The sequence below is a fragment of the Heliangelus exortis genome, chromosome 1 (genome assembly GCF_036169615.1).
Source record: "Heliangelus exortis chromosome 1, bHelExo1.hap1, whole genome shotgun sequence".
NCBI lineage: Eukaryota > Metazoa > Chordata > Aves > Apodiformes > Trochilidae > Heliangelus > Heliangelus exortis.
In genome coordinates, this window is record NC_092422.1 from 65,420,641 (window position 1) to 65,447,178 (window position 26,538).

A 26,538-nucleotide genomic window follows, 5' to 3' on the forward strand; every position below is an offset into this window, starting at 1 on the left:
TATACACAAGTACATGGCCTTTCTGCTTCAGTCTTCCCCTCTGTCTTTTCCTAAAGGGTTTCTTTCAAATGGTCTTCTTAGCAAAAAGGATTTGGAAGAGCCTGAAGTCTGAATGGCATCAAAGTAAATGTTAAACACATTATCAGTAGGGTTGGGAGGGTGGAGGAAAGATGAGTGCTAACCGGTCAGAAGGTGGAGAGAGCAGGGTCAAACCAGTCAGCTTATGGGTGGACCAGCAGCAGAAAGGATGCCAAGAAGTTGTCAGTGCCACATCAGAGGCAGGAGCAGGTTATTGGTTTTCTGGCTGCATGAGCATTTGCAGCACCTGCTATAATTCAGCAAGAAAAAGGGAAAAAAACCTGATGTTTCCTCCAGTATTAAAGAGGAGGGATGCTAATCTTGCTCACAGAAATAAAGGTAAATGTTGAATTGTTATGTCCCGTTTGACTGGTTTCTTGCTTTATTAGAACTGTGGAAGATTTAATGGGGGTAGGAAGCATTATATGTATAACAACAGAATATTTTGTAGAAATGATTAAAAGCAAGATCAAATATGGGAAAAGGAGTATAAAGTTACATGCACATACCACCAGCCTAGGTACCTGCTAAGCAGTTCAGATGCCAACTACAGAAGTAGTACTTCTTAGTGCTCTTTGGCACAGTATGAAAAGCTCTGCTGGCAAGAGAACAGAAGTTCAAGCATGGCATCTACTGAACAGAACAAAACAGGTTTTAGTTGTCATCCTCTAAAGTACAATGCCCCGTTGCTCAGACATGGAAAGATCAAGTGGATCTGCTTCAAGAGGTACATGTATGGGGTACTGTTCCTCCAAGCTTGCATCCCTGCTAGCTATAGAACTTATTGTGCAGAAATCTCATTTAGAGGGGCAAGAGAGTTAGGGATATACATGAGCACAGGCTCTTGGGTCTCTACAAACAGACTCTGTCCTTTTGAACCAGGAATGCTTGGTGAGGATGTCCATGACAGTCTGTTCATTACCTCATGGTAGCATGGAAAGGATGCTGGTTTCTTCCATGACCAAGCTTAAAATAAATTTTCTGTTGCACTTCTAGCACTGACTTATGCTCTAAATAAATTTGCTGGTCAAACAATATCTGATTAGCTCTTTTGGTGGCACACACAGTTTTGCTAGCAGCATTTTTAGCATGTTTAGTCTGGAGAAGAGGAGGCTCAGGGGAGTCCTCATCACTCTACAACTCCCTGAAAGGAGGGAGTAGCCAGGTTTGGGTCAGTCTTTTCTCCCAGGTAGCTCCCAGTAAAACAAGAGGCCATGGACTTAAGCTCTGCCAGGGGAGGTTCAGCTTAGATATTAGGAAAAAATTCTCTACAGAGAGGGTGATCAGCATTGGAATGGGCTGCCCAGGGAGGTGGTGGATTCTCTGTTCCTGGAGGTTTTTAAGAAGAGACTGATGTGGCACTCAGTGCCATGGTCTGGTAACCACGGTGGCAGTGGATTAAGGGTTGGACTTGATGATCTCAGAGGTCCTTTCCAACCTCTGATTGCCTGTGATTCTGTGATTTTAGCCTAAGAAATTCCTCCTTTCCCCCAAGCTATTTCTGGGGCTGGGAAGAGGAATGAGAGAAGACAGCAAGAACATTAAAGCTAGGAAGCTCAAATGTTTCACCTCTTCCACTGATAGACCTTAAAAATATGTTCAAAGTGTTGCTTAGTACAGTTTCCAAATACCCATGTGTCACCAGATAGGTAAGTATCATTATCTCTAGAGCAGCTCAGGCAGAGAAGTTAATTGACTTTCCATAAGGTCAGACAGCAAATCGATGTCAGAAAAAGGATTAGACTCAACTTCTTTGGTTGGAGAGACAGATGTCTAATCCACTAGACCATGAGGACCTCTGCCCAGATAACTGACTTAACTCTTAAATCTCATTTTACTCGTGCATTAATTATATCAGTTTTACCTAGCTCACAGGATTGCCCTGAAGATGAATTAGTTAATTGCTCTTAATGAATGTTAACCAGTGCTTTGACAGTGTGAAGTCCATTTATGGCCACTGTCTCTTGAAGGCACAGCATCTTAGTACATGTAGTTATCAGATCTTGTATTATGGAACAGAAAAAAGCATGAATCCACTGCCCACTAGTCCCTTGGCTGCAAAAATACCCTACTATTTTTAGAGTAAGTGGAGAATCTAATGAATATTCTGAAAATAATGAGTTCCCCTAGCTCATGAGCAGGGGAAAAACAGGCCTTTTATTTATTCCTGATAAATTTAGTTCATCCATGAGGATGGCAAAGGTTGATCACTGTTGATGCAAAAGGAAGCTTCCCAGCTGTTTGTGAGAACACAGCACTGGGTACAATTTGTAGCATCTGAAGAAAATAGTTAACACAGTTTCTGTACATCATCCTTTTTAACATCTCAAGTTCAGTCACAGTGTCTGCTATGGTCTATGATAAAGGAAAGTGAGCAGGCTGTTTCTGTAGCAGGAGGCAGGCTCAAATTATTTTCTTTTAAGAAGGCTGGTGAAGTCAGATCAATGAGGAGAGTGTAATTTCATCATTGTCCTTTTTTAACTGCAACACCCAACATTAAGGCACTTGCAGTTCACAAGCTATCCACGCGCCTGCAGCCACTGTGAAATTTCTCCAGAAAAAGTATTATAAGAGCATTCTCCTGGTGGTGATGTTTCCCTGTATTGCTAAGAATAAGGTGAGGTAGTTGTGAGGTGAAAGCACGTATGGGGGTTTCTTGATTTTGTGCTTTCCCCTTTTAGCTCCTGTGACGTTGCAAACTTCAAAACATGCTCCCTCTAAACAGACTCTGGTCTAGTTTAGTAAAATGTCATAAAGAATGTATTCAAAACCTCTCAAAACCTGTGGGTAAAAGTCTTGTGTAAGAATACAAATAAATGAATGATAAATAAAGACAAATGTTGATTTCAGGAGACTCTGAAAAGGGGAAATGGCTCTTCGGTAGGTTTCTCATGTTTCTCCCAGGGAGTGCTGTAGCTTCAGTCTCACATGTAGAGGCAGAACTTTTGTACTACTCATCTTTATCAGCTGGTTCCTAAGTCCATCCCTCAATATGGAGACAGGAAACACAGCTTCTTGACTTTGCTGGAAAGTGTCAGTGCCTTCTTCATGCAAGGGCATGTGGAGGGAGTCAGAGAGGTTCCCTGTGAAGTGCTGAGTGGCCAAGTTCAAGACTAAGTTGTGATTTTGCAATTTAAGGCAACACACAGCTAATATAGAAATTATAGTTTTGGCCTTTATGCAGTGTACAGACGTTCTACTTGCAGATGCTCACTCCTGTCATGTCTTTTAAATTTTCCTAAGGTTTATCACAGGTTATGTGTCCATTTGAATGGACACTGAATGACTGAAATAAGGTGAAGCTAGGTGAATGCTAAAACTCAGTCATATATTATTCTGTTCCTCCTCCTGCAACATGTGACCATCAGTTACCCACCACCAGTTGGGTTGGAATTTTTCTCCCCTAATTTTTAGCTCTTCAGAGGTTAGGTCTCCAGGCATGTTGAATAAAATGCCTGTGGCAGCATCAGGCAGGCAGGAATTCTAGACAGCTAGCTTGAAGCAGAGATGTAATTTTACTCAAGCTTAGCTAGTAAAGCACAGAATACAACTCTTAGAATGAGTGGAGGAGATGGAAACCACATAATGGTATTGATGTTACTTGCCTTGAGTTTCCTTGAAATCATGGATACATGACTGGTTTTGGGGTTGCATTGTTTAAAAAATTCAATTTTTTTTACACCGAAACTCTTAATACACAGGCTCCTGACAAAACATAGTAAAAAATTGTAGGGATTTGCTGAGGCCATGAAGTTCCACTAGACTCCCCCAAGTCTGCTTCTGCTCTTACCTGTTCTGGGAGCTGGAAATGTACTGCTGCAAAATGAGTGTGATGGTTTGGCTCACATTAAAACTCTTGCATCAACAGCAAAGCCATGGCAAATGGACAGGATCAATGTGTGACAATTTTAGAAAGATAGATATGTCACAGGTATCTAAACTCCCTTTATGGCCACTGAAAGGAAGTAAGTACTTCTGTAGTGTGGCTCATCAGACCTATTTTTGATATCTCCCTAAGGATGAGGTGAATCATATTTTAGAAGTTCCTATTTTTCTGCAATACTAGCTCAGATTTAGATAAGCGTATTGTATGCTGGTCAGAGTAACTTAAAGTCGATTTTTCTCTACACCAGTAGCTCAGAAATACACACTTTTATTGTGATTTGTTCAGAAATAGTCACTGCTGTGGATTAGTTAGGTGTTCCATATGTTGGTGGCAAGCTTTTCTATCTCTCTCAGGTACAATTTTCGTTATTTCTGCTGGAAGCCACATTTTTCACATTTTTTTAATAAAAAGTCAGTAGGGCTCTTCAGAGTAGCAACAACTTTTGCCATTTCTGCAAGTATCTTAGCTATAAGTTGTGCTGTTCCTCCCGCATTGAGTTGAGCAAGTTATACCAATCAATACTGAAGCTTTCTCATGGGTGGTACAGCATGGCCTGTACTGATTTCAAATAAGTACCTATAGCAGTAAAGACACCTTTACATCCAATATTTTGAGCTGTCAGTGCTGCCAGCAGTTTTTTCCTTGCATTGAGTCCCACAGTCAGGGTGGAGCACTGTAGCCTGGAGGAGGAGATGCTGGTGGGCAGGAGATTCAGCAAGAATGGTGCATAAAAGAAAAAATACTGTAATACTGAAGTATTTCAGAGATCTAAGATGCTTTCTTAGAAGGCCTCTACTTAGAAATTAAAATGTAGGGTTCTGGTCCTGGGTCCTGTGGTGCAGATTCCTGCAGCAGCTATTTTTCTGGACCCCCAGTCTTCATCAGAACTTGCAAATGAATAGGACCCCAACTTTGTCACTCGTCTGGTGGGTTTCTTTTAAAAGCAATGCCTTTTAGTGAGACATAAAGGAAAAAGGGCCTTTTATAAAAGCTCCCTAAAATAATCAGATTAGTCAGGTTTTCTTCACCCATTACAACGATACACACCAGGATTTTCCAGAAGAGGATGTAGTAACAGTGCCAGTATACTCTTTAAGCATTTGCAGTTACTGTCAGTAGTTAACTTTTCAAAGACTTTGCTACATATGAATGGTTAATGTTTGCACTGAGGTATTTTTTAAAGTACATTAAAAACACGCATGGCATTTGCTACAGTCCAGTCCTCTGGGTGTGTGACTGCTTCCCTGTGAGGCACTGTCCAGCTCTGGCTCAGCCAAGTCCTACTTCTGGTCACCTCCTTTTTAGAAGCCAGTGAGTTGGGGCCTACAGGAAAGCTGGGGAGGAACTTCTCCCAAGAGTGGGTGGTGATAGGAAAAGTGGTAATGGTGTTAATCTGGGACACAGTAGATTTAGGTTAGACATTAGGAAAAAATTGTTCACTGTGAGGGCCTCAAGACACTGGCACAGGCTGCCCAGGGAAGTTGTAGCTGCCCCCTCCCTGGCAGTGTTCAAGGCCAGTCTGGATGGGGCTTTGAGCAGCCTGGTCTAAAGGGAAGTGAACCTGCCCATGGCAGGGGTCTTGGAATGAGATGACCTTTAAGGTCCCTGCCAGCCCAGACTATTCTGTGATTCCATGATTCTATGAGTTTTATGAACTAATAACATCATTTTATGAAACTCATAAAGTTATGAATGCCTTTAGGTTCATAACAGCAACAAAAGGGAGGTTGGAAAGAACAATGACTCGCACAGAGTATTTGCCATGTCATCCTAAAAAGCTGTTGTCTTCCCCATCTGCCTGGCAGCCAGCACTGACCCCAGGTTGCAAACCCCATTGACTTGCATTGGTTGAGGGCTTGGGTTCCTACCAGCCCAGGGCACCCACCTCACAAGCGGGAATGCCTTTAGTGAAAGCCTTTTTTCTCTCATCAAGAAGGCTCCCTGGGGGCACCAGTGGCAATTTCTGCACCAGCTGCAGAGAGCCCCTTGAGTGGTCACTGCTGAAGGGCTGCGAGCCACCTGCCCAGGGAGTATTCTCATCAGGTTTTTTTTTGGGAAACACTCAACCAGTGGTGGTTTTGAGCTCAAGGAAGTAAAAGATTAGGCATGGGAAGGAGTTGGTGTGGAGATACTCAGTGGTGGTTGTTTGTTGTTTTTTTTTTCTCTCTCCTGAAAGAGGTCTAGACACAACTGTAGTGGAGAGGTGTGGAGATCCAGGTGTTTTGCTGATGGTATAAATATCCACATGCCTTTCCTACTCTGGAGATTTCAGCCTAAATTTAAAGGCTGCACAACAGCCTGATTACAGGAAAACAGCGATTCAATTGGAGTTGCCAGCAGTGGAAAGCAACACGCAGAGACTATGAGCTTAATGTGCTTAAGCTTTTAAATGACTCTTAAGTGCAAACCTGCACATTGCCGGGCCCATAATGCTCCAAAAAGCCACAGCAAGGGCTTAGAGTTGACAACCATAGATCACTGGTTTATGCCACTGGTGAATGGGGTGTTATTTGTAAATGGGACAAATGGGTAAATACTGCTCCTCTGCTTGTAAGTCAGGTTTTCATGGCTATTATTTTCTAAGGTGGCTGTTTCCATGGCTTGTAAGCATTTCATAAACCTTTCTGAAATATTTCTCATGGTGCTGGTGTGCGGATGGTAGGTCTCTGATGCTTGCATTTTGCAGGTGGGGTTAAGGGAGGCAAAGAGCAATTACAGTCTCTTCTGAGCAAAGATAGAGTGGTTCATTACTTGCTTTTATTGCCTCTGTCGTTATGGGTCCCTAGGTTCAATTAGAGCCTCCCTGTGCCACTGCAGTACATTAATGACAAAATGACTTGCCTAGGGTTTTGGGGGGGAGAGGTGAAAGCTTCAAGACACAGCTGAAACTTGGATTTCAGTTTCCAAGCCTGGCAGCTCCCTTCATGACACCTCAGCCTCTGGTGGGCTAGGGAGTCCTCCCTCTTCCTTTGCCAGATCCCACATTAGCCTGAACTGGGATCTCGCGCTGCTGCACTCCCAGCTCTGCAGGCTTCTTCAAAGGAAACAATCGTTTCGTGTTGTCTTCCACAAGGAAACGAGGGAAGAAGGAGTGGGAAGAAGGAAAGCCTGGAGAGCCTTCTGTTTTCCTCCCATTCCCTCATCATAGCCACTAAAAGTCTCCCCATGGCCAGCCTGGCTGTTCTGCTGAAAGCATCCCAGCAGTAAATCTGTCAGCAAAGCTGGGATTCCTCCCTCCTAAATATATATTTCTGCAGGGTAAATACAGAGAGCTGTGCAGATTGCTCTCACTCTCTTACAGTCAGGGGAGAGAAGTAGGTATTTTTAGGCTAAGGTTAATCTCCTAGAGCAGATCACTAAAGTAGGTCAGCTGATGGCTGTAGATAAGAAGCTGTTTTACTTTCGCGCAGGGACCGTGCGCACCTTTGACCATGGGGCTCTGTGACTGGAAGGGGCTGATTGCCAAAGAAGGGACAGGAGCCAAAGTTCTGAGGCAGGCAGCAGGTGGAATGGCAGTGCCACTGGGTCAGCAACAGCTCACCTCAGAGAGGCTCCTCCTTTATACCACTGAGCTCTGGCAGCTTGAACTCATGGCCTTGAGAAGTTTCATCTCGTCTGAAATACGAGGCTGCGCTGCCACCTCCTCATGGCAGGAGTCTATAATCCAGCTTCTGAGTTTTAGATGACTGTACGTCTGGGTAGGGAATAACTTCTAGTGGCTGCAGTCTTGTTTGAATAATAATATTTCAGCTTGCTGTCTTTAAATACCTATTGATTAACCATTTGCACAGTGTTGTTAATGTAGCAGTACATCCGAGATTCGTAAATTACTCCGTTATTGAACTGGTTTCAGAAACAAAGGTATATATTTAGTACTGCAAGCAGACCAAATCACTTGGCTGGTTTCAGGTCACACTGATTTATAAGTGAGGATGCATTGAATGGTAATCTCAGCAGACACGCTGATCATGATGGGTGAGTTCCTGGTTCCACTTGAAGTGGGTGGGAAGAGCATCTATTGATTATCATGAGGTCAGAGTTTCATTCTGTGAGGTTAGAGGTGGCCCGAAATGCCACCTTTGTGAAGGCACACTCCCCAACAAGATCAATAGAGTGTTTTCTAAAATTCACTCTGCATTTTTCAGAAGAAACTCCAGTGGCACTCCTGGAGAGTTCATCACATTAGCCCTCCTGATATGAAGTGGCAGCTTGCAAAATGAGTGGACCACTGCAATCAGGATTGCTTAGATAGTAAGGTACTATGCAAAGTGAGTAATGGTGTCAGGCAGACTTTGGAGAATTCTTTTGTTTGCCTTGCAGAAAGTAAATTAAATCTCTAACATCTTCCTCATGACCATGCTGCTTTTCTAATGAAGCAGTTAATATAGCTGCCTAATATTGTGATTGCAAATTTAAAGTTCATTAAGTGGTAATACAATGCTCAAACTGGCCAACTGGTTTGAAATTACCATATGCCTGGCCTACTAAGACCAACATAGGGTCAGGAAGGTCCCAGGCTGTTTCAAAGTTTTAAATGTCATCCCAGAATATCCTACTGCTGTGTTGCTTTAGTCCCCTTGCAGCAGATGTTTATACTGACCATAACAGAAAAGAAAAAAGAAAGCTTTAGAGACCAGAAAACCAGATTTGGACCTGTCCCATACGAAAAACTATTGTGTCGCCACCATTAAATGTGGTGTGAAATCAGTTCTCAGATTAGTTCTAGATTGAGAGAGAGCTACCACTGCCACTGGTTTAGCTACCACTAAATCTGAAAATAAAGCAAGAAACTCTCCTGTAAACACTGACTACAATGAGAGAGACAAATGGGAAGATGCAGAAGAAGGCAGGCATCCCTATCCGGGGTCAGAAGGCTGCTCCCTATCAGCTCCCAGGTGAGAGCAAGAATTTTGGGAAGATGACCTAGTACTGCCTGGTACCTCAGAGCACCTGGAAATGCAGCAGCAGACCCCATTTAATCACCCCTTTCTGTCAGCTCATGGCACCATGCCACAGTGATGGGTGGCACAGTTGAGCTGTTCACACCTCTGTGTTTGTTGCTGTTTGAGGTGTTCGGTGCTGCCGAGTGGGAAAACTTTTTTCTTTGCTGTTTTTATTTCTCTTTTTCTGAGTGGAGCCTGAGGAGCTGCCATCCCAGGACACACAACTCAATTCAGTGCACTGTGCCTGGTTTTTAATCCAGGTGCCTATCTTGCCAGATTTCACAGCAAGGAGTCACTCCTAGTCGTGACAGTCCCAGTGCTTGGGGAATAGATGTATGGCTCCTATTCCCTCCCTGTGGCTACTTGGGTGGGAAGATGGGGCAGAGAAGAGCTAATAATATCACCAGTGGTATTGTCTGCTTGGTGGCAAATAGCACACCTCTTTAAGGGGCATTGCTCAAAGTGCTGTGCTGTCTCCACAGTAGTCCTTGAGAGACATTCTGAATTATTCTACACAGCTCCTAACTCAGGGCTCTTCTTAAGCAGTATAATAACATCCTGTGAGGGTACTGTGTCTGAGTGAATTATCAGGACAACTGTTTATTAGTATTTGTGTTGCATTCAGTATTGGTATGACTGTGATGTAATGTACCAGCTTGCAAACAGTCAATACATTGTATTAAAGCAGGCAGCAGCTTTGCCTATGCTCATCATGAATCATAACTCCAAAATCACAGTTGCTTTCAGGCAAAATCATGAGGGTTTCTTTTTATTTTGTTTATATTTTTGAGCTCTAAAGTCAGGTCATGTTTAGTGTTTTCCCCCATGAACTGGAACTTATAAAATGTTCCACCTGTCTCTTGCTTTGAAAATCCGAATAAAATGGCCTTTACAAAACTGTGTGCCTCAAAATGAATTTTACAGGCATCTCTAGTACTGTATGTCTCCCTACCTCATGAGTACAGCCTGTGCTTCCATTTTATCTCCAAACCATAGACACTTCTGTCACATTCCTATTCCCACCTTTTCCTGAGGTGACTTACAAATTGCATTCTGAAACAGAGTCATTTTGATCCAATTTAGGGCTTTTTTTTTTTTTTTTTTAGTAATGATCAGTATACTATATTAGTGTTGCTTAGTAATGAAGTCTCTTGAGACCTGGCTGGCACATTTTTTAGAACATCCTCTTTTATTGCTTGCAGAATGTGACAAGATCAAATAAAACTGTGTATCGGAAAAAACATATAAAATAATGCCTATGTTATCAAATTATATTTTTTATTATAACATCAGGAAAGGCGGAAATGATCATTTTAGTGATGCTGAACTTCCTACTGCCTGTTTCAGTGCCAATGGTGTCCTATTGTCTTTTGTCATGAGTTTTCATACAAGAATTGTTTCAAGTCCATGAATAATTTCCTCTCTGGATTTTATCCACCAACCCATCTAGATGATAGTTTGCCATCCCAAAACTCTTTTATTCTGAACATTTCATTTCTACTCACACTGTGTCCCACTCTGAGCTTCACAGAAAAAAAAAAAAAATACAGACTTTGTGGAGTGAATCCAGCACAGGGCCACAAAAATAATTTAAGAATTGGAGCATCTTTCATGTAAGGACAGACTGAGAGAGCTAGGACTATTCAGCCTGGAGAAGAGAAGGCTCAGGGAGACCTAATCCACCTGTATAAACACATAGAATCATAGAATCATAGAATAAGCCGGGTTGGAAGGGACCTCAGAGATCATCAAGTCCAACCCTTGACCCACTGCTGCGGTTGCTAGACCATGGCACTGAGTGCCACATCCAGTCTCTCTTTAAATGTCTCCAGGGACGGAGAATCTACCACCTCACCGGGCAGCCCATTCCAATGCTTGATCACCCTCTCCGTAAAGAAATTCTTTCTAATATCTAACCTAAATCTCCCCTGGCACAACTTAAGGCTGTGTCCTCTTGTCTTGTTGAAAGTCGTCTGGGAAAAGAGACCAACTCCCACCTCGCTACACCCTCCTTTCAGGGAGTTGTAGAGAGCGATGAGGTCTCCCCTGAGCCTCCTCTTCTCCAGGCTGAACAGCCCCAGCTCCCTCAGCCTCTCCTCATAGGATCTGTGCTCAAGTCCCTTCACCAGCCTGGTTGCCCTCCTTTGGACCTGCTCCAGGACCTCGATCTCCTTCCTAAACTGAGGGGCCCAGAACTGGACACAGGACTCGAGGTGTGGCCTCACCAGCGCTGAGAACAGGGGCAGAATCACTTCCTTGGACCTGCTGGCCACGCTGTTCCTGATACAGGCCAGGATGCCATTGGCCTTCTTGGCCACCTGGGCACACTGCTGGCTCATGTTCAGCTTCCTGTCAATCCAGACTCCCAGGTCCCTTTCTGCCTGGCTGCTCTCCAGCCACTCTGTGCCCAGCCTGTAGCGCTGCATGGGGTTGTTGTGGCCAATGAAGGAAGGGAATGAAGACGTGGTAGCCAGAGTCTGCCCAGTGGTGCCCAGTGACAGGAGGAGAGGCAATGGACACAAATTAAACAATAAATTCCATCTGAACATGAGAAAACATGTTTTTAGTTGTAAGGGTGACTGAACACTGAAACAGGTTTACTACAGAGGCTGAGAAGTCTCCATCTGTGGATACACTCAAAGCCTGACTGGTAACATTCCTGGAAAACATGCTTGAAGAAGAGGTGGGACTGGATGATCACCAGAAGTGCCTTCCAGAGTCAACCATTCCTTGATCCTGTGTGGTGCAAATTTGTAATCCCCTGAATGTTATACATGTTATACTTCTTGTATGTGGCACATATTTAAAATCATGGGTATGATTTTATCCATATGCTGTAATCCAGTGTAATCAAGCAGTGTAATCTGCTGTATCCATATGCTGTAAATTCATGACAGTTTAAATGATCAGTCATAATTCTCATGATTTCAGGTCCCCAAAGGAATTTTCATGACACTCAAATTCTCCCAAGAACAGTAGAATTTATCACAGTATGCCAAAATTTTCATTTTAGGCTTTTAATCATAGATTATGTGAATACATTTCTCTTAGTATTTAACTTGCTATCTTACTGTAATAACTTACTGTTACAAAAAGCTATTTCCCCCTAGACCCTGTCCATGCATATTCAGTACCTTGTCTTTTTATATTTACATTTAAAATTGCATTTTCACTAGTTCTCGTTTCCACTACTTCTTTCTGTGGAGTGACCTCATTTGTACATCTTTTCGTTCTTACCAACTCAATTTACTGGGAAATTCCAATTACAGAGCTCAAATCTGGCCTCAGTTGCATAGGCACAATCACTGAAAGATGTTTTGTAATGGGTTACAAAGTATTCATGCACAAACCAGAAGAAACCCATCCTGACTCTTAGGAATTCGAGCTGGTACAAGATAGCTTAGAAGCAGAACAGGTTTACTGCCTGCAGAAGTCTTTGAGGGTTTGTAAATCTGGATCTCTGTGGAGTTGTCCGACAGCCTCTGAGTGAGTCAAAAACATTAAAGGAGAGATAAGATAGCAAGATAGATATTTGTATGTATATTCAGATTGTAATTAAAGCTTCTTAAAAAAAAAAAAAAAAAAGCTGACAATTTATGCACATCTTCCACAATGAACAGGCTTTGATGGGGATTAGCAATACTCCCCAAATTAGGCAGTCTGATGATCCTGTGGCATGTACTAAATATCATGTTGATAAAGGCTGAGACTGTAACTGCACAAGTGTAATGAATAAAAAGTCAAAAGTGATATTTCTACAGAATCTCTTTAAGTTAATTCAGCCTCTGACCAGCGTGATTCTGAAAGAAAATCAACACCCATGTTTTGTGGATAAATATTTTAATTGTGGAATGCAACTCAAGTATGCAGGGTGGGCACACATACACACAAATCCCATATTTCACAGGTTTTCACCTAATTTTTCAGGCACTGCTTTTATGGCTTTCTGTGAGGTGTTTATGAGAGCAATTATTTTTTCCTAAATTATTTTATGCCCTGTCATGCAGATACGAAAACTAACTAGAAGACCTCAGTGTTGTTGGGTTGGGTTGTTTTTTTGTTTTTTTTTCATGTGTTATAACTTAAAAAATCAGCCATAGATCTGGGTTCCATGAACCCAAAGTTTAGAGTCAACCACCCACATTTGGGTTTATTTGACTTAAGGAGCCAAAACACACACTGCCCTCTGGTGGGGCAGTGGCAGGAGGGGGCTTCCTGCTGGTCAGTGACTTGTTGGACATGCAGGAGGGTACTTCACTGTTCATACTGATTCATTTGAAAATGAAAAGAGGGAAAACAGGGCATCCCTCACTGACAAGGCAAATGGCAAGGATCCTCCAGGTCTTACCAAACTGTCTTTGCTTTATCATTGTAGAGACTTTGTCTTAATGTGTTTCCTCCCTTTGGCTGTGCTGGCTCCCCTGCTTTCTGTTCCCTGGCATAAAAAAGCCCATGTCATGCTTTCCTTGCCAGACATACAAGAATGGAAAGAGTGTGGGAGAAGAGCAAGGGAGATCTTTACCAGTTTCATATTTTGTGGTGTGTATTGGCTGTTGGGAAAATGGATCTGCTCATTGATAAACAGATATTGCTTATAACAGAAATTGCTTATTTCATCATTCTGGTAGGTGATAAGCCTGCAGCTATTTATCAAATGTCCACTAGAAATAAATTCCTGTTGTAATTTTCTCACTTTTAATAATATTATACCTCTCTGTAATTTTAGCTATTCATCTCACCTGCTACTTTTATTTTTCTTTTCAAAGAATATGCCTGGAAGAGAAAAAATATTTTAATGAGGTTTCTCCCTTTCTTCAAGCAAGCCACTAAAATGGTTATAAAGAATACCAATCTAACTATTTTGATTCATAAAAACAGAAGCAGCCCATTAGCTTGAAGTAGAATAAACACCAATCAGTCTCACTTGGATTTTGAGTGACTTTGAATCTGAGTTTGCTTTTACAGCAACTCCAGAAGCATTCTCCCAGCTTTCTAAACCAAAGCCTTTAATACATTTTTCTGTGACCTTTTGGGAGACTTCTGTGTGTAGCAGTTAGAAGAGGTGAGGGCCTTATTCCCTTATCAGCAGTAAATCTTTCTTGTAACTCCAGAAAACATGAGCTTAAGTTCCACAGTCCTTTAGCAACCATGGCTAATAGGCAAGCTGCTGGAAGCTTTATTTAAGTGGGGAGTGGTTTTTACACAATGTGGTATGACAATGAATTATATCATCTCTTCATTAGCACCTGATCTACCCCAATAGTAAAATAATTTTATTTTAGACTACTCCAACACTTTCAGCTTTCAATATGACTGTGCTTGATTACACTGCATGGCTTATCAGAGGCAGATCTGGAGCTTTTTGTAGTCAAATTAGGGATAACTGGAGTTTGAAGTTTCTGGAAAGACGTGGCAGGTTTGAGGTAGGAAGAGAAGTATCTGCTATAAGCACACACGTTTATGTTCCTGGAGGTTTATCAATATGACCAGAAAAGAGATGGTAAGTTGTTTAGCTGCAAGACCAAGTGGGGTGGCTTTTTTCTGTCAGAACTGGAAGTTTTTCTGAAGGGTGTGTATGGACTGAAAGCGTGGCTTCACATTCATATTTTGACATTGTCTCCGTTTTTCTATCAAGGAACTCAGAGAGTGGCCCATAGCGAGGAAAGGAGGCACTAAACTTTTAAAAATACTGACCATGCTTTCTTATGTTTGCATGGAAGATAGATGAAAATCATATCAGACATCACAGAATCATGGAATTTCATGGTTGGAAAACACCTCTAAGATCACCAACTCCAACTGTCCATCCACCCAGAAGAGAAAAACAAACAAACAAACAAAAACCTCAAACTAACACCGCCATGCCCACTAGAACATGTCCTGATGTGCCATGTCTGTTTTGTGAATACTTTCAGGGATAGTGAATCTACCACCTGCCTGGGCAAACCATTCCAGCACCTGACTACTCTCTCAGTAATGAAATCCTTCCTAATGTGTAGTCTAAGCCTCCCCTGACTCAGATTCAGGGTTGGCTTTGTTGAATTTCATACAGTTTGCCTCAGCCCATCCATCCAACCTGTCCAGGTCCCTCTGCAGAGCCTTTCTACCCTGAAGGAGACAAACACTTCCACCCAGTTTGGTGTCTGCAAACTTACTGAGGAAATACATGTGATCCTGCACAATAGAGTATCTCTAGATTAGAGTATATTAATATTATTCTTAATGAGGCAGACTTCTTTGGAGGGGAGAAAATCACTGAAGGCTGCATCAGTTTGGGGGTGGGCTCTGCAAAGACACATCTGTCACTCTGCTGTGTCTTAGAGCCCTGGCCAAAACCATCTATCCTCTTCTAGCTGGACTATGCATCCTTCTGCCATAGATACTCTGCTCCTGGTCAAAGAGCAGCACAGCTCTCCATCTTGTAGCCTCACAATAGATATTTTCCTGTGAAAGAAAACCTGCAGGCTGGAGTCCTCCTCCCAGGTAAGGACCAGCCTCAAGCTCTGCTCTTAACTGCCTGAGTCCCCTCTCTCATCAGCTGGCCTGGGTTGGGCAGCCTTCTTTCCCTGCCTCAGTTTCAAAAGAAAGCAGTCCCACAAAGTATTTCTTGGTCATACCTGTGAGAGCTGGGTGCAGTTTTGGCACCTTCTAGCCTCTCTCTGAATTACAGATTTTTTTTTACAGGAGAAGCTGCTGGACTTCTCGAGCATAGAAGCCTCCAACCCTGAACTGGTACATGTTTTTAAGTATCCTGTAAAGCCTTCAGTTCAAAGGTGATTTACTTTAGGCCCCAGAAGGCTAAGCAGAGAACTGAAGCATCTGACTACTTGTTTAAGCCTTACAGGTCTATGTTCCTGTGTGGTTGCAATTTCAGTGGAATTCAGTTACAATGCTCTCACTGGGAAGCATCTAGTCAGGCTGAATTATTGTGTGCTGTTGGCAGAAAACAGGACAAGCATAATTATCCCAATGTTTGTAATCCTTGCAGTAATGAGGAACTGCTAAGGCAGGAGGCCTCTGGATCATCCTAGCAATAAGTCCAGTGTTTTCAGTGCTTTTTTTTTTTTTTTTTGCATGTGAGGTGCCCAGCAATCCTAAATCTGCCCACATAAATGCAGTATTTACTGGGGATATCAGCATATGAAAAACATATACCAGATAAGCATTTTAAAACGGTGGGGTTCTGCAGCACCTTTTTAAATGGACCCATCTCTTCCTCCTCACCTTCTCCAGATCTGACTTGGGAATTATCTACAGCATATTGTGAATATGTAATCATCTTTGCAATGAGAAAGTATCTCAGCTACAAAGATAAGGTGAAATTCCATCACTTTTTGTGATGAAAATATTTTAAAATAGGAAAGATAAACCTTCTTAGCCTTTTAAAGCAGATAATGAAATGTAATTATAGTAATTTTACTGCACAGCTACAAATACAAACACATGGAAGGCATGCAGGAAGTTCTGCATGGCTGCCTGGATAACAAGAGATGGAGGATTTGTAGATCCTCAGCTTCCAAACCCTGGATCATCTCCAGCCCTGTATACAGGAGCAACAGCTGTCAGATATATGACAAAAAAAGATTGCATCTCAACATTATCTTTCTAGTGACAGTAGTCCCTAAGTGGTTTTTTCTCAGAAAATTATCCACCTATTAATTACTCCCCCCCTAGTTAGGAAATTGTGTCCTGCTCCTCACCTGAATCTGAATTTTTCTTTTCCCTTTGTGTACAAGAATTTCATCCCGGGTTTAGATGTCTGTATGCAAGTATCTATATTCATCTCTTGAATCACATCTCAGCTTCTTGTCAGTGAGCCAAATAAGTTCAGCTCCTTAAGCTTCAAATCATGACTTCTTTTCCAGTACCTGGACATACTAATGACCCTCTTTTGAACTCTCCTCCTCTCTGTCCCCATTACTTCCCTATCTTTTCTGAGGTGTGGACAACAAAACTTATGAAGAGCAAGGTTCTAGCCTAGTGTCCTGCCCCTGGAAACACTTCCTGCAGATGCCACAGGAGATTAGTAGCACTGAGAACAAGGTGCTGCTTTCTTTCCTTCTACCTGCTCCAGCATCTAAGTGATCTCCAGCACGTGATGTTACTCACATAGAATCATAGAATTGGCTGGGTGGGAAGGGACCTCAGAGATCATCAAGTCCAACCCTTGATCCACTACCACTGCAGTTACCAGACCATGGCACTGAGTGCCACATCCAGTCTCTTTTTAAATATCTCCAGGGACGGAGAATCCACTGCTTCCTGGGGCAGCCCATTCCAATGTCTGATCACCCTCTCAGTAAAGAAATTCTTCCTAATATCCAACCTAAACCTCCCCCGGCACAACTTGAGACTGTGCCCTCCTGTCTTGCTGAGGGTTGCCTGGGAAAAGAGACCCTGGCTACCCCCTCCTTTCAGGGAGTTGTAGAGAGTGATGAGGTCTCCTCTGAGCCTCCTCTTCTCCAGGCTGAACAGCCCCAGCTCCCTCAGCCTCTCCTCATAGGATCTGTGCTCGAGTCCCTTCACCAGCCTAATTGCCCTCCTTTGGACCCGCTCCAGCTTTTACCCTGAACTGGGATCGCTTTCTGTGTTCTGCTTGATGTTCCTGGTTGGATCAAGGTACTTCCTTAGTATATTTCTTGCCATTGCAGTGCCTCAGAAGCTCATGTTGACCCACCATCTGTGAAATTTTTTAAGCCCCCCCTGGAGCTGCAGCTTTCCAAGACAGCTCACTAGCTCTCACGAGCAAAACTTGCAGTCTGATGTAGAGATCCTTCAAGCTAACTTTTTGCTCTAGACTCTCAAGTCCTTATCTGGAAAATCGCTGTGTGTGGCTTCCTGCACAGTCTGCATTGAACTAGGATGTGAGTTTTTTCAGAAGGAAATATTTGCAGCTTTCCAGCTGCAGAGTGCAGAAGGTGAGATACTGGTATTTGACTTCAGACTGCTTTGACATCTACTTAATTTTGACCTCCTATTGAGAGAATAAGCTTTGCCTGCTTTCCAGAGATTTTAGTACAATGGACTCCAGCCTAATATAAACTGTCTGCAGTAACATTACCTGAAATCTTTCTGTAATCAAGGTGTTCTAAAAAGTGTGAGAGCTACTTAAGCTAAGTAAAGTATATTTAAATACATAGTTGACTCCTGGAGTTTTTGAGACTATCAGGCTTAAAAAATAAAACCAGTAATGACTGTCTTTCTAAAAGAAAATTGATGTTCCCTCACAATAGCATAATAACTCCAGGTGTTAGGGCTTTAAAAATAAAAGAAACATAAGAGAGGAAGGAACAAGTTGGCAGTCTTTCCACCACATTTATTTCCTAGGACTCACACATGAATGTGAGACAAATCTTACCACATTCACATCTCCAGGTGTGCAGGTGTTTCCACACCACCATTTGCTCTGGTATGTGGAAGACACCCTCCTGGCTCCCCTCCTCCCTTCTTTTCTCCTTCATGCAGTCTCATCCCTGAATCCTGCCTCTGCTCCTCAGCATCACACAGGCAGATGCATCCCACCTTCCTTTATCTACACCCTGCACTTGCTCATGGAGCCTCTTAGTATTTTATCCTGGAGACAGGACAAGTCACAGAGTGTCCAAGCACTTCAGGTACCCCATTCCTTTTGAGGAGGGATTTCAGCAAAACCTCTTTCACACCTTGCTGGGGACTAGGAGCTGCCAGCTAGGAGAGTGTAAGTCTGAGCTGCTCTTTCCCAAACTGAGTGATTGTGATGGATTATATTTATAGATCCACCTTTGCCTTTGACAAACCATCCCACACATCTGTTATATTAGAAAGCTTCAACCTAATAATTTTTGAGCTCGGTATATGGGAACATGATTATATCATCTTTATTTGTTTTTCTTCATTCACTTTCACTCCTCCATTCTTCCCTTACCCCACCACTTATTGTTTAAGGATCTGCTAAAATATTATACAGTGGTTTTTGCTCACCACTGTGTTTTTTCCCCTTATCAACAGATGCTTACCCCAATTCTGAAGTGATCTACGTGTGGACTAATAGCACCACAACTTCTGTGGTGGTGGCTGAAGACGGATCACGACTTAACCAGTACCACCTGATGGGACAAACTGTAGGAACTGAAAACATCAGTACCAGTACAGGTAGGGAGGATATTTCCATCCCATGGTTGCTGCTAGCTGGAGCAGGAGGGGAGAACCACAGGGTCCAGTTATTTTACAAGGAGGCTCGGGAAAGCATCTCTGGGATGTGGGGAGCTAGGCAGAACCTGTGCAGGTTCCTGGCTACTCAGCAGAAGGTTATAAGCTGACTCTTTGCTATGTCACAAGGCTGCTCCTGAAGATGCATCCAAGCTCCTGCTATTTAACAGGAGTGCTGGAGGAGCTGCACACAGCTTCTTGGCAGCTGCCCTTGGTGAGGCTGCCAGCCCTATTGCTGCTTTACTTCCCCGTGGGAGGAACCACCTCGGGAGGCAAATGCCACCCACGCATTTGATCCGTTTCAATCATCGCTTTAAAATGATTTGCTTGATGAAACCCTGGAGGGGGGAGTGAAGCGGGGGAGGAGGGAAGGAGGGGAAAAGGGAGCAAGCGGAGGGCAGGGGGGAGCTGTGGCGTGGCTCTGCAGCGTGTCCGGGGGACGACGGGGCCGGAGAGGAGGTGCAAACCCCCGAGGATTCCCATTTCCTCCCCAGGCTGCGAGCGGAGGCGGCAGATGTGGCAGCATTAGGGAGGCAAAGAAGCTTTAATCCCAGTCCAGGCACCCACGTGAGCCGTGTCCTGCTGCTTCTTAAGGCTGCCACGCAAGGGCAGCCCTGGGCACGCATTGGTGGGGGGACGGCCGGGGGGGTCGAGGCCGGGACAGGGGTCACGTGCGTGGCCTCGGCAGGATGGGGGCTTAACCAGGTTACACAATGCAGTCGTCTGGAAAACATCAGTGGCATCCAGCATGGGGGCTCCTTAGACTGGAGAAAGAATAGCCTGCCATGAGGGGAAGGGGAGATTTCCACCACAGCTGGTTGCATGGGCTTTGGGGAGGGGGAAGGGGGCAACCAGCAACATGGCTGGGAGCAATGCCTGCTGGCAAAGCACAGCAGCCTTCTGGTGATGCACCGTGTCCCCGGTGAAAAATGTGGGGGTGTAAACCACAGGCAGTATTAATGAGGTCAAGGTATAGATTGAGCTAGGAACCTCTTATTTATCCATGGGAAATTTAGGAGATGTGAAAACAGGTATGCCTACAATAGCACACAAAGTTACTTGGTCTGAAACATGAAGGTACCTAAAGCCTTCACCTAAAGGGGGAGGATGGGTTTACCATTAGCTCTCCAAACCAGAGACAAAACGAGGGAAAGCTCACCTGAGGCTCCGCAGGGGAGTCACTAAACACAACCACCAGCTTCCCCCTATAGAGCTCCCCCCCCCCTCCCTTGCCTATTTCAGGAGACACAAAGCTGTTGCTAAAGCAAAGATATCTAAAGTCAAGAGAAGCACAGAGACAATCAGACCAGAAAAAGGATGAGTATGCTATCTCCCATTAAAAAGCAAAGAAACTTTTTTCCTTACCAGTTTACCATCATAGCCGCGTTGTTTTCTGCAATGAACGGCAGCTCCCCTCTCACCTTCATCGCTGCCAAGAAAAAGAGCCAGAGAATGTACTGGGGCATCTCCTATAAACTCGTCCTGCTCCTCAGAGCAAGACAACCATCCAGCCCAGGCAGTGGCAGTGAGTGCTCCAGTGTGTCAGCTCCAGGCTACTTCCACTTTGCAGCTTTGCCTGTGAAAGCTCCTCGTACTTCTCAGCCCAAGGCAACAGGGGACTCTTCAGACTCTTCAGAAACCAAAGTTTCTGCCCAGTAACCACCCCCGTCCTGTATCTTAAGATTTAGGCTAATAAGCGCTTGTTTTCCAATGTCAAGATTTTATATTAATGTCCCAGGTTACATCTGGGCTGGTTGGATTCTGATTGCAGGGTGGATCACAAAGAGCAGGACACAGATTGTAACTGGGGATTAGCAAAATACAAAAATCCGATTTTGCACAGGGAAAGCATCAGTCAGCGATGGATTTTCTGGAGTTCATCAAGCTTGTAGGAGACCAATAATCAGGGTTACTTATAAACGACCATCTAAGGCATTTCTTCCTGCTATTAGATTGTTGAATGTGAGAAAGAAAAAATAGCTATTGCACAAACCCAAGTGCTTGGGTCTTTTGCAGGTTTTTCAACACATGAGTCATACTACACCATCCTTAGAGCTGAACAGGCAAAATATTTGCGTCTGTCATAGGACATTTATGCTCTCCTTTCTAATGGTCTTTTTTGTTGTTTGCTTTGGTTTTTTTAATGGAAATCCTGGACCTGCACCGATCTCCTAGGATTCTACTGATTTTGTAGGCAAGATGTAAAGTTCATCTGTCTTCTAAGAAAAGATATCCTGAAACTCCTAATTCACCAACCAATCTTGAAACTGGGAATGTTTTAGCCATGCCACAGAAAGTAGCTCTGACATATACCACCTGTTAGGGATTTTTTTTTTTTTTTGTAGCATCCCCAAATGTCATTCCCCCAAAAGAGAAGATATTTGACTATTCACACTGCTTCCAGCAGGTCCAACATCTGTTATGTCCTGGTGGTGCAAGCGCTGAAAACAATCATATGAAGGATTTAGGTCCAAGTGGATCTCACTTCCACAAATAGTTCTGTTCTCCACATGCAGAATCTCTCATCACTAACTTAGGATCTGCAGTGCCACAAAAGAAAACAAAACCCCACTCTTTTATCTTCTGCCAGCTGGAGCCTGGGCCTTGAAATATCCAAAGCCTAAATAATAAAAGAAGCATTCAGCCCTTCATTTTGCATCAAATAATTCTGATTTTGCCTTGAGTTAAATCTTTCTCATGCATCACTATAAAAAGGAGACAGGCATCTCTCATGGGCCAAAACATTCTTGGTGTCAGCATAGTCAGGGACTGTGGTGTCATGGACCTAACATCAGGATCTTGCCAGAAGAATTGTTGATACAGCTGAGTCCAGGTATACTTTGTAGAAAAACAAGACTGGGGAGTGGTCCAGCCTCATTAAAATACACTACTGAATACACTCATCCAATGGTGATGGAAGAATGCATTTGAGATGCTAGAAAATTTGTAAGCGTGTTTTCCAAAATTAGTCTCACCCCAAACCAAAAAAGAAAATAAATTAAATAAGTACTGTAGCAGCTTTTAAAGTGTAAAAAAACCTCTGAAGACCACCAGCAGCACAGTACCATAGCTCTGTGAAGAAATGAAGCCATTCCCACTCTAGGGCTTTTCATTAGTGGCAGATTTGGTATTGTTCTGTGCAGTGATGAGTGGACCCCATCAAGAACAGGATTCTCTTTTTAAGTACTACATAAACCTATAACAAAAATTAGCTCTTGCTCAAGAAAGCTTATGGTCTAAAGATAAACACTGGCCTTAGAGAAGTAAAAGGGGAGCTTTGCCACTACAACAGAGCTAGGATTTTCTTTCTATAAACAAAAGGCCAACTCAGGCAGCTTTTAGCTTGACTTAAAGCGTGGTCCCAGGGAACTGACAGCCAAGATCTGGGGAGTTTTTAGGCCCTAATTGTGCTGGAGGAAGCATGCCTAGTGTAGGCATATTTGAAAGGGACAGCATGGGACATCAGAGAAGATACCTGTTGGAAGAAGAGCAAGTACAAAATCAAGGTGATACCATAATTTCAGTGAAGACTTGAGCTTTGATAGGTTAAAGAAAATGATAAGGTAAAAATCAGCTGTGGAATGCCATAAAAACGTAGGCATTCATTTTCTGAATTTTTAAAAGGAAAAAATGGGATCCTGTTGCCCTGCTGCAGCTGTGTAGATTTTTTTTTTTAATTCCAGCTCTGAAAGCACACTGTCAAAATCAATAATGCACATCCTCACTCCTTAGTGAGCAGGGAAACTGTGACTCAAACACATCCCAGTGCAGTAACAGCTGAGAAACAGATTACAGACACATAGACCCTGCTGCTCCTGGCATATTTTATGCTCCTAAATAAAGAGCAAGTGGAGTTCCCTCTTAGACCACAGCATCTTCAGCATCCATGGTTCAAAATTTCACTAAATGGAAGGGAATTAGATGTTGCTTCCCAGAGGGGAATTTCTCCCTGGTTTCACAGCACTCCCTGTCCATCTCCACATCCTTCTTCAGGGAACTGTCTCACCAGAAAATCAGAATCCAAAAGAAAGTCATAAAGGTTAGGTCAGGTTGTCAGCTAAGATATTTCTGTGCTGTTCCAGTCTTTCTGTCTAAAATCCTCAGCACAAACAAGGTCTGTAAACCTCATCCAGAATAATAGAGCTCCTTTAGCCTGATGTATCAGTGCAGCTATACCTGCAAAAGCCCTGTCCCTGTAGACCTGTGCACTGCTAATTAACCATATTGTCACTTGGGAATAATCTGCCCAATCTAACAATTCTGGCCACAGCTCAACTAAGGATATTTGCTCCAGGGAGAATCAGTCTGTTATATATTTTCCTTTTGTGATTTGTTTATAGAGAAGCCTCACAAAAGAGATTTTAGCTGTATTTGTTTTGTTTTCAGAGGACAATGTTTCTTTTGGAACAGGTATTGCTCTGATTCATCACTACCCAGCTGAATGATGCATGCTTTTAAATTAATTTGATATCAATGTGAGTGGAGTTCTAGTAGGGGATTGAGGGGGCTGGTGATTTTTTATTCTTTCTTATTTATTTTTTTTTACTCTTTTTTTTCTAGGCAACTAGTCTTGGTTTTAGCTAGCAAGCTAAAACTGCTTTGGGGAGCAGTTACCATCAATAAATGGCCTTCAGTAACAACTATACGGTTATACAAGAACAGTCTGAAAGAACCAGTTAAGTTTTGATTTTTAAGGGAACATTAGGGAAGGTGACAGCTGGTCTGTCGATTTTGGAATGGATTTTTTTTAGGCTTTTATTGAAATTCTGGGGGCCTGAAAAAAAGCCAGATTATGGCAATTCTTTGAATTTGGCATATAAAAAGGACAGGCAGTTTAGCACTGCTGTGGCAGCTTTCAGTGAATTCTCCATGCAGTCAGTACAATTTGCACAAGTGAAAAAGACATGACACAGTGTCTATCCAGCAACAGGCTGTCTCTTAAAAGGGCTAAGGTGTACCAAATTCCAGGAATACTGCATGCAGAGGGATTTTTCTCTGAAGGATCAATTTCATGGGTTTGGGCACTGAATTCAACAAGACTTTCCAGGTTCCATGTGCAAAGCTGCCACTTTTTGCAGCACTGACACTGGGGCAGGCAGTGAGGTGCAGAAGGAACGTCTGGACCGGTTCTCATTCTTGAAAACTGATGGCTTGGCTGTAACAGGTGTCCTGCTGCTAAATCAGCTTTGTAAGAGTAGATGTCCTTAATCATTACTTTGATAAGATGGTTTGTAGGATTGAGTTAAAAACTGGCAAGACTGAGGCAGGGCCAATAACCCAGATTTTTTAAGCCTGGTGCACATCAAGATGTCCCAAGTGCATAAAAGGACTTCAGCTTTTCAGTGCAGTCAGGAGTAGTCAGTTGTCATCTGCTTTTGAGGACCAAATGTGAAGACCAGCAGGATCTAGCAGCACCTCTGTCTCAAGTTCTGTTTTTCCTGACATTTTTCATGCAATTAAGAATGGATGAATTGTATCTTTTAATACATGGAGGGGGGGGGGAAGAGGGCGAGATGGAGGGAGAGTGGGGATGGAGCTGGCTTGCATTAGTCCCTAAATCAGTAAAACTCCCGTATTTTACCCACATACACATTTTTCTCCTTGTAGGTGAATATACTATTATGACAGCCCATTTTCATCTGAAAAGAAAAATTGGTTATTTTGTCATCCAGACGTACCTTCCTTGCATTATGACTGTGATCTTATCACAAGTGTCATTTTGGCTAAACAGAGAATCTGTCCCTGCTAGGACTGTCTTTGGTGAGTATCTCACTTTCTTTTAGCATGCGGGAAGGATCAGTCTGGCTCATGGAAGTGATTTGCTGTAACAAGATCACAGTGCACTAATGCTTATTTCTGCCTGAGATATTCTAGATGTGCCCTTGTTCTCTTCCAGTTTAAATTCAAAACCCATTTAGAAATACTGTCTGGGCTTTTTTGGCAAAGTTATGACACAACTTACTCAAGAATCAATTATATGAAGGTTAAAGACAGAAGACATAAGAATAAAATTGGTGTAAATTTTGGTGGTTTTTTTTTTTCCACTTGATTAAAATACTGGATGATTTAGGACAAGAAAAACCCCATACATATTTTCATGTTTAGTGTACAATCCAGCTAAGCCCTTAAAACAGATTTCACATCAAGACATTTTGTTTATCTCTTTTAAGATGTTTATCTGGGAAAACCATGTAGAGATTAATTAGTGACAGTTATCTCTATTACTATCAAACAAATTAATAGGATTTTGCATTTAAAAAATATACATTTACTACAGAAGTTGTTATGGAAAAATCCTTTGGGGTCTCTTAAATCTTATCACTAGAAGATCACAGAAAATAAACAGTCTTAAGTGAAGGTTGATGACATACAGAATTTTCACTAGATGAAAAATGAGGGGAGCAGGAACAGTTTATTATGTTCAGCTCATCTTAAAAGAGATATTCTTCTGTACAAACCTACTTACATCAGTCAGCAGCCTTGATCAAAAATCAGTTCAGCATGTTGTATGGGGAGAACACAGGTACCAGCATCTCTTCACTGATGTGGGGTACCCATTCTAGGTTTACAAGGTTGTAACAGAGTTAAATTTTGTGCTATTGGGGGTATCTTTCCACAGAAGAAAGCAATGCTGTCATTTACTGATCGATGGGAAAGCAGGATCTACAGTCAAGAAAATTAGTAACACTTCATTTACAATTTCATACTCACCAATTTAATGCATAAAATCTTCAGGTGAGAAAACAAAATCCATAATCCCACTGTGTTGAGAAAGTTGCTGCTAAACAAGTTGCTCACTGATGTTACAAAGTACCACTTCATGGAGGACCCTCCATACATACCATGCATGAGTGTACAGGGCTAAAATACCAGTAAGGTTTTGGTTTATGTAACAGCTGGGTTTGTGTTACTCTTAAAAATACTTATCTATATCCACTGTATCTAGGGATAACCAGAACACCAGAGAAGTAAACACCCGAGGGCAGAGGCTGGTATTTTTGTTTGGTGAGCAAATATTGTACTCTTCTGGACCACAGTAACCGAACTCTTGACTGATTTAATTTGGCTTTTTTAGGTATCATATTAAATTGGGCTCACAGCTTGTTAGGGATCTCATAATGGCATGAAAACATGATCTTTGCATTTTTTCCTCCTTTACAGGAGTAACAACAGTCCTCACCATGACCACCTTAAGTATCAGTGCCCGTAACTCTTTGCCAAAAGTGGCCTATGCTACTGCAATGGACTGGTTTATAGCTGTCTGCTATGCCTTTGTCTTTTCTGCGTTGATTGAATTTGCAACCGTCAACTATTTTACCAAGAGGAGTTGGGCATGGGATGGCAAAAAAGCCCTGGAAGCTGCTAAAATCAAGGTGCTTACCTTATATTTTTTAAATACCTAAAATAAGAAGCAGTTACTCAGTGTAGCTCAAATAATTGAAT

The 26,538-nt window shown here is 42.7% G+C and overlaps 2 protein-coding genes and 1 long non-coding RNA gene across 3 annotated transcripts in view; 1 reads left to right on the top strand and 2 right to left on the bottom strand.

Annotated features, from left to right (window-relative positions):
• GABRB3 (gamma-aminobutyric acid type A receptor subunit beta3) overlaps positions 1-20,660 on the bottom strand; it is a 192,483-nt gene extending 171,823 nt beyond the window's left edge. The window contains exon 1 of the mRNA XM_071746505.1: positions 20,461-20,660. Within this exon, the coding sequence (XP_071602606.1) occupies positions 20,461-20,561 (101 nt within the window). The 5' untranslated portion in view covers positions 20,562-20,660. The remainder of the gene's footprint in view (positions 1-20,460) is intronic.
• LOC139797420 (uncharacterized) overlaps positions 1-26,538 on the bottom strand; it is a 506,940-nt gene that overhangs the window by 372,809 nt on the left and 107,593 nt on the right. The window lies entirely within an intron of this gene.
• GABRA5 (gamma-aminobutyric acid type A receptor subunit alpha5) overlaps positions 1-26,538 on the top strand; it is a 58,278-nt gene that overhangs the window by 29,349 nt on the left and 2,391 nt on the right. The window contains exons 7-9 of the mRNA XM_071746527.1: positions 18,895-19,038; positions 24,703-24,855; positions 26,257-26,468. Of these exons, the coding sequence (XP_071602628.1) occupies positions 18,895-19,038; positions 24,703-24,855; positions 26,257-26,468 (509 nt within the window). The remainder of the gene's footprint in view (positions 1-18,894; positions 19,039-24,702; positions 24,856-26,256; positions 26,469-26,538) is intronic.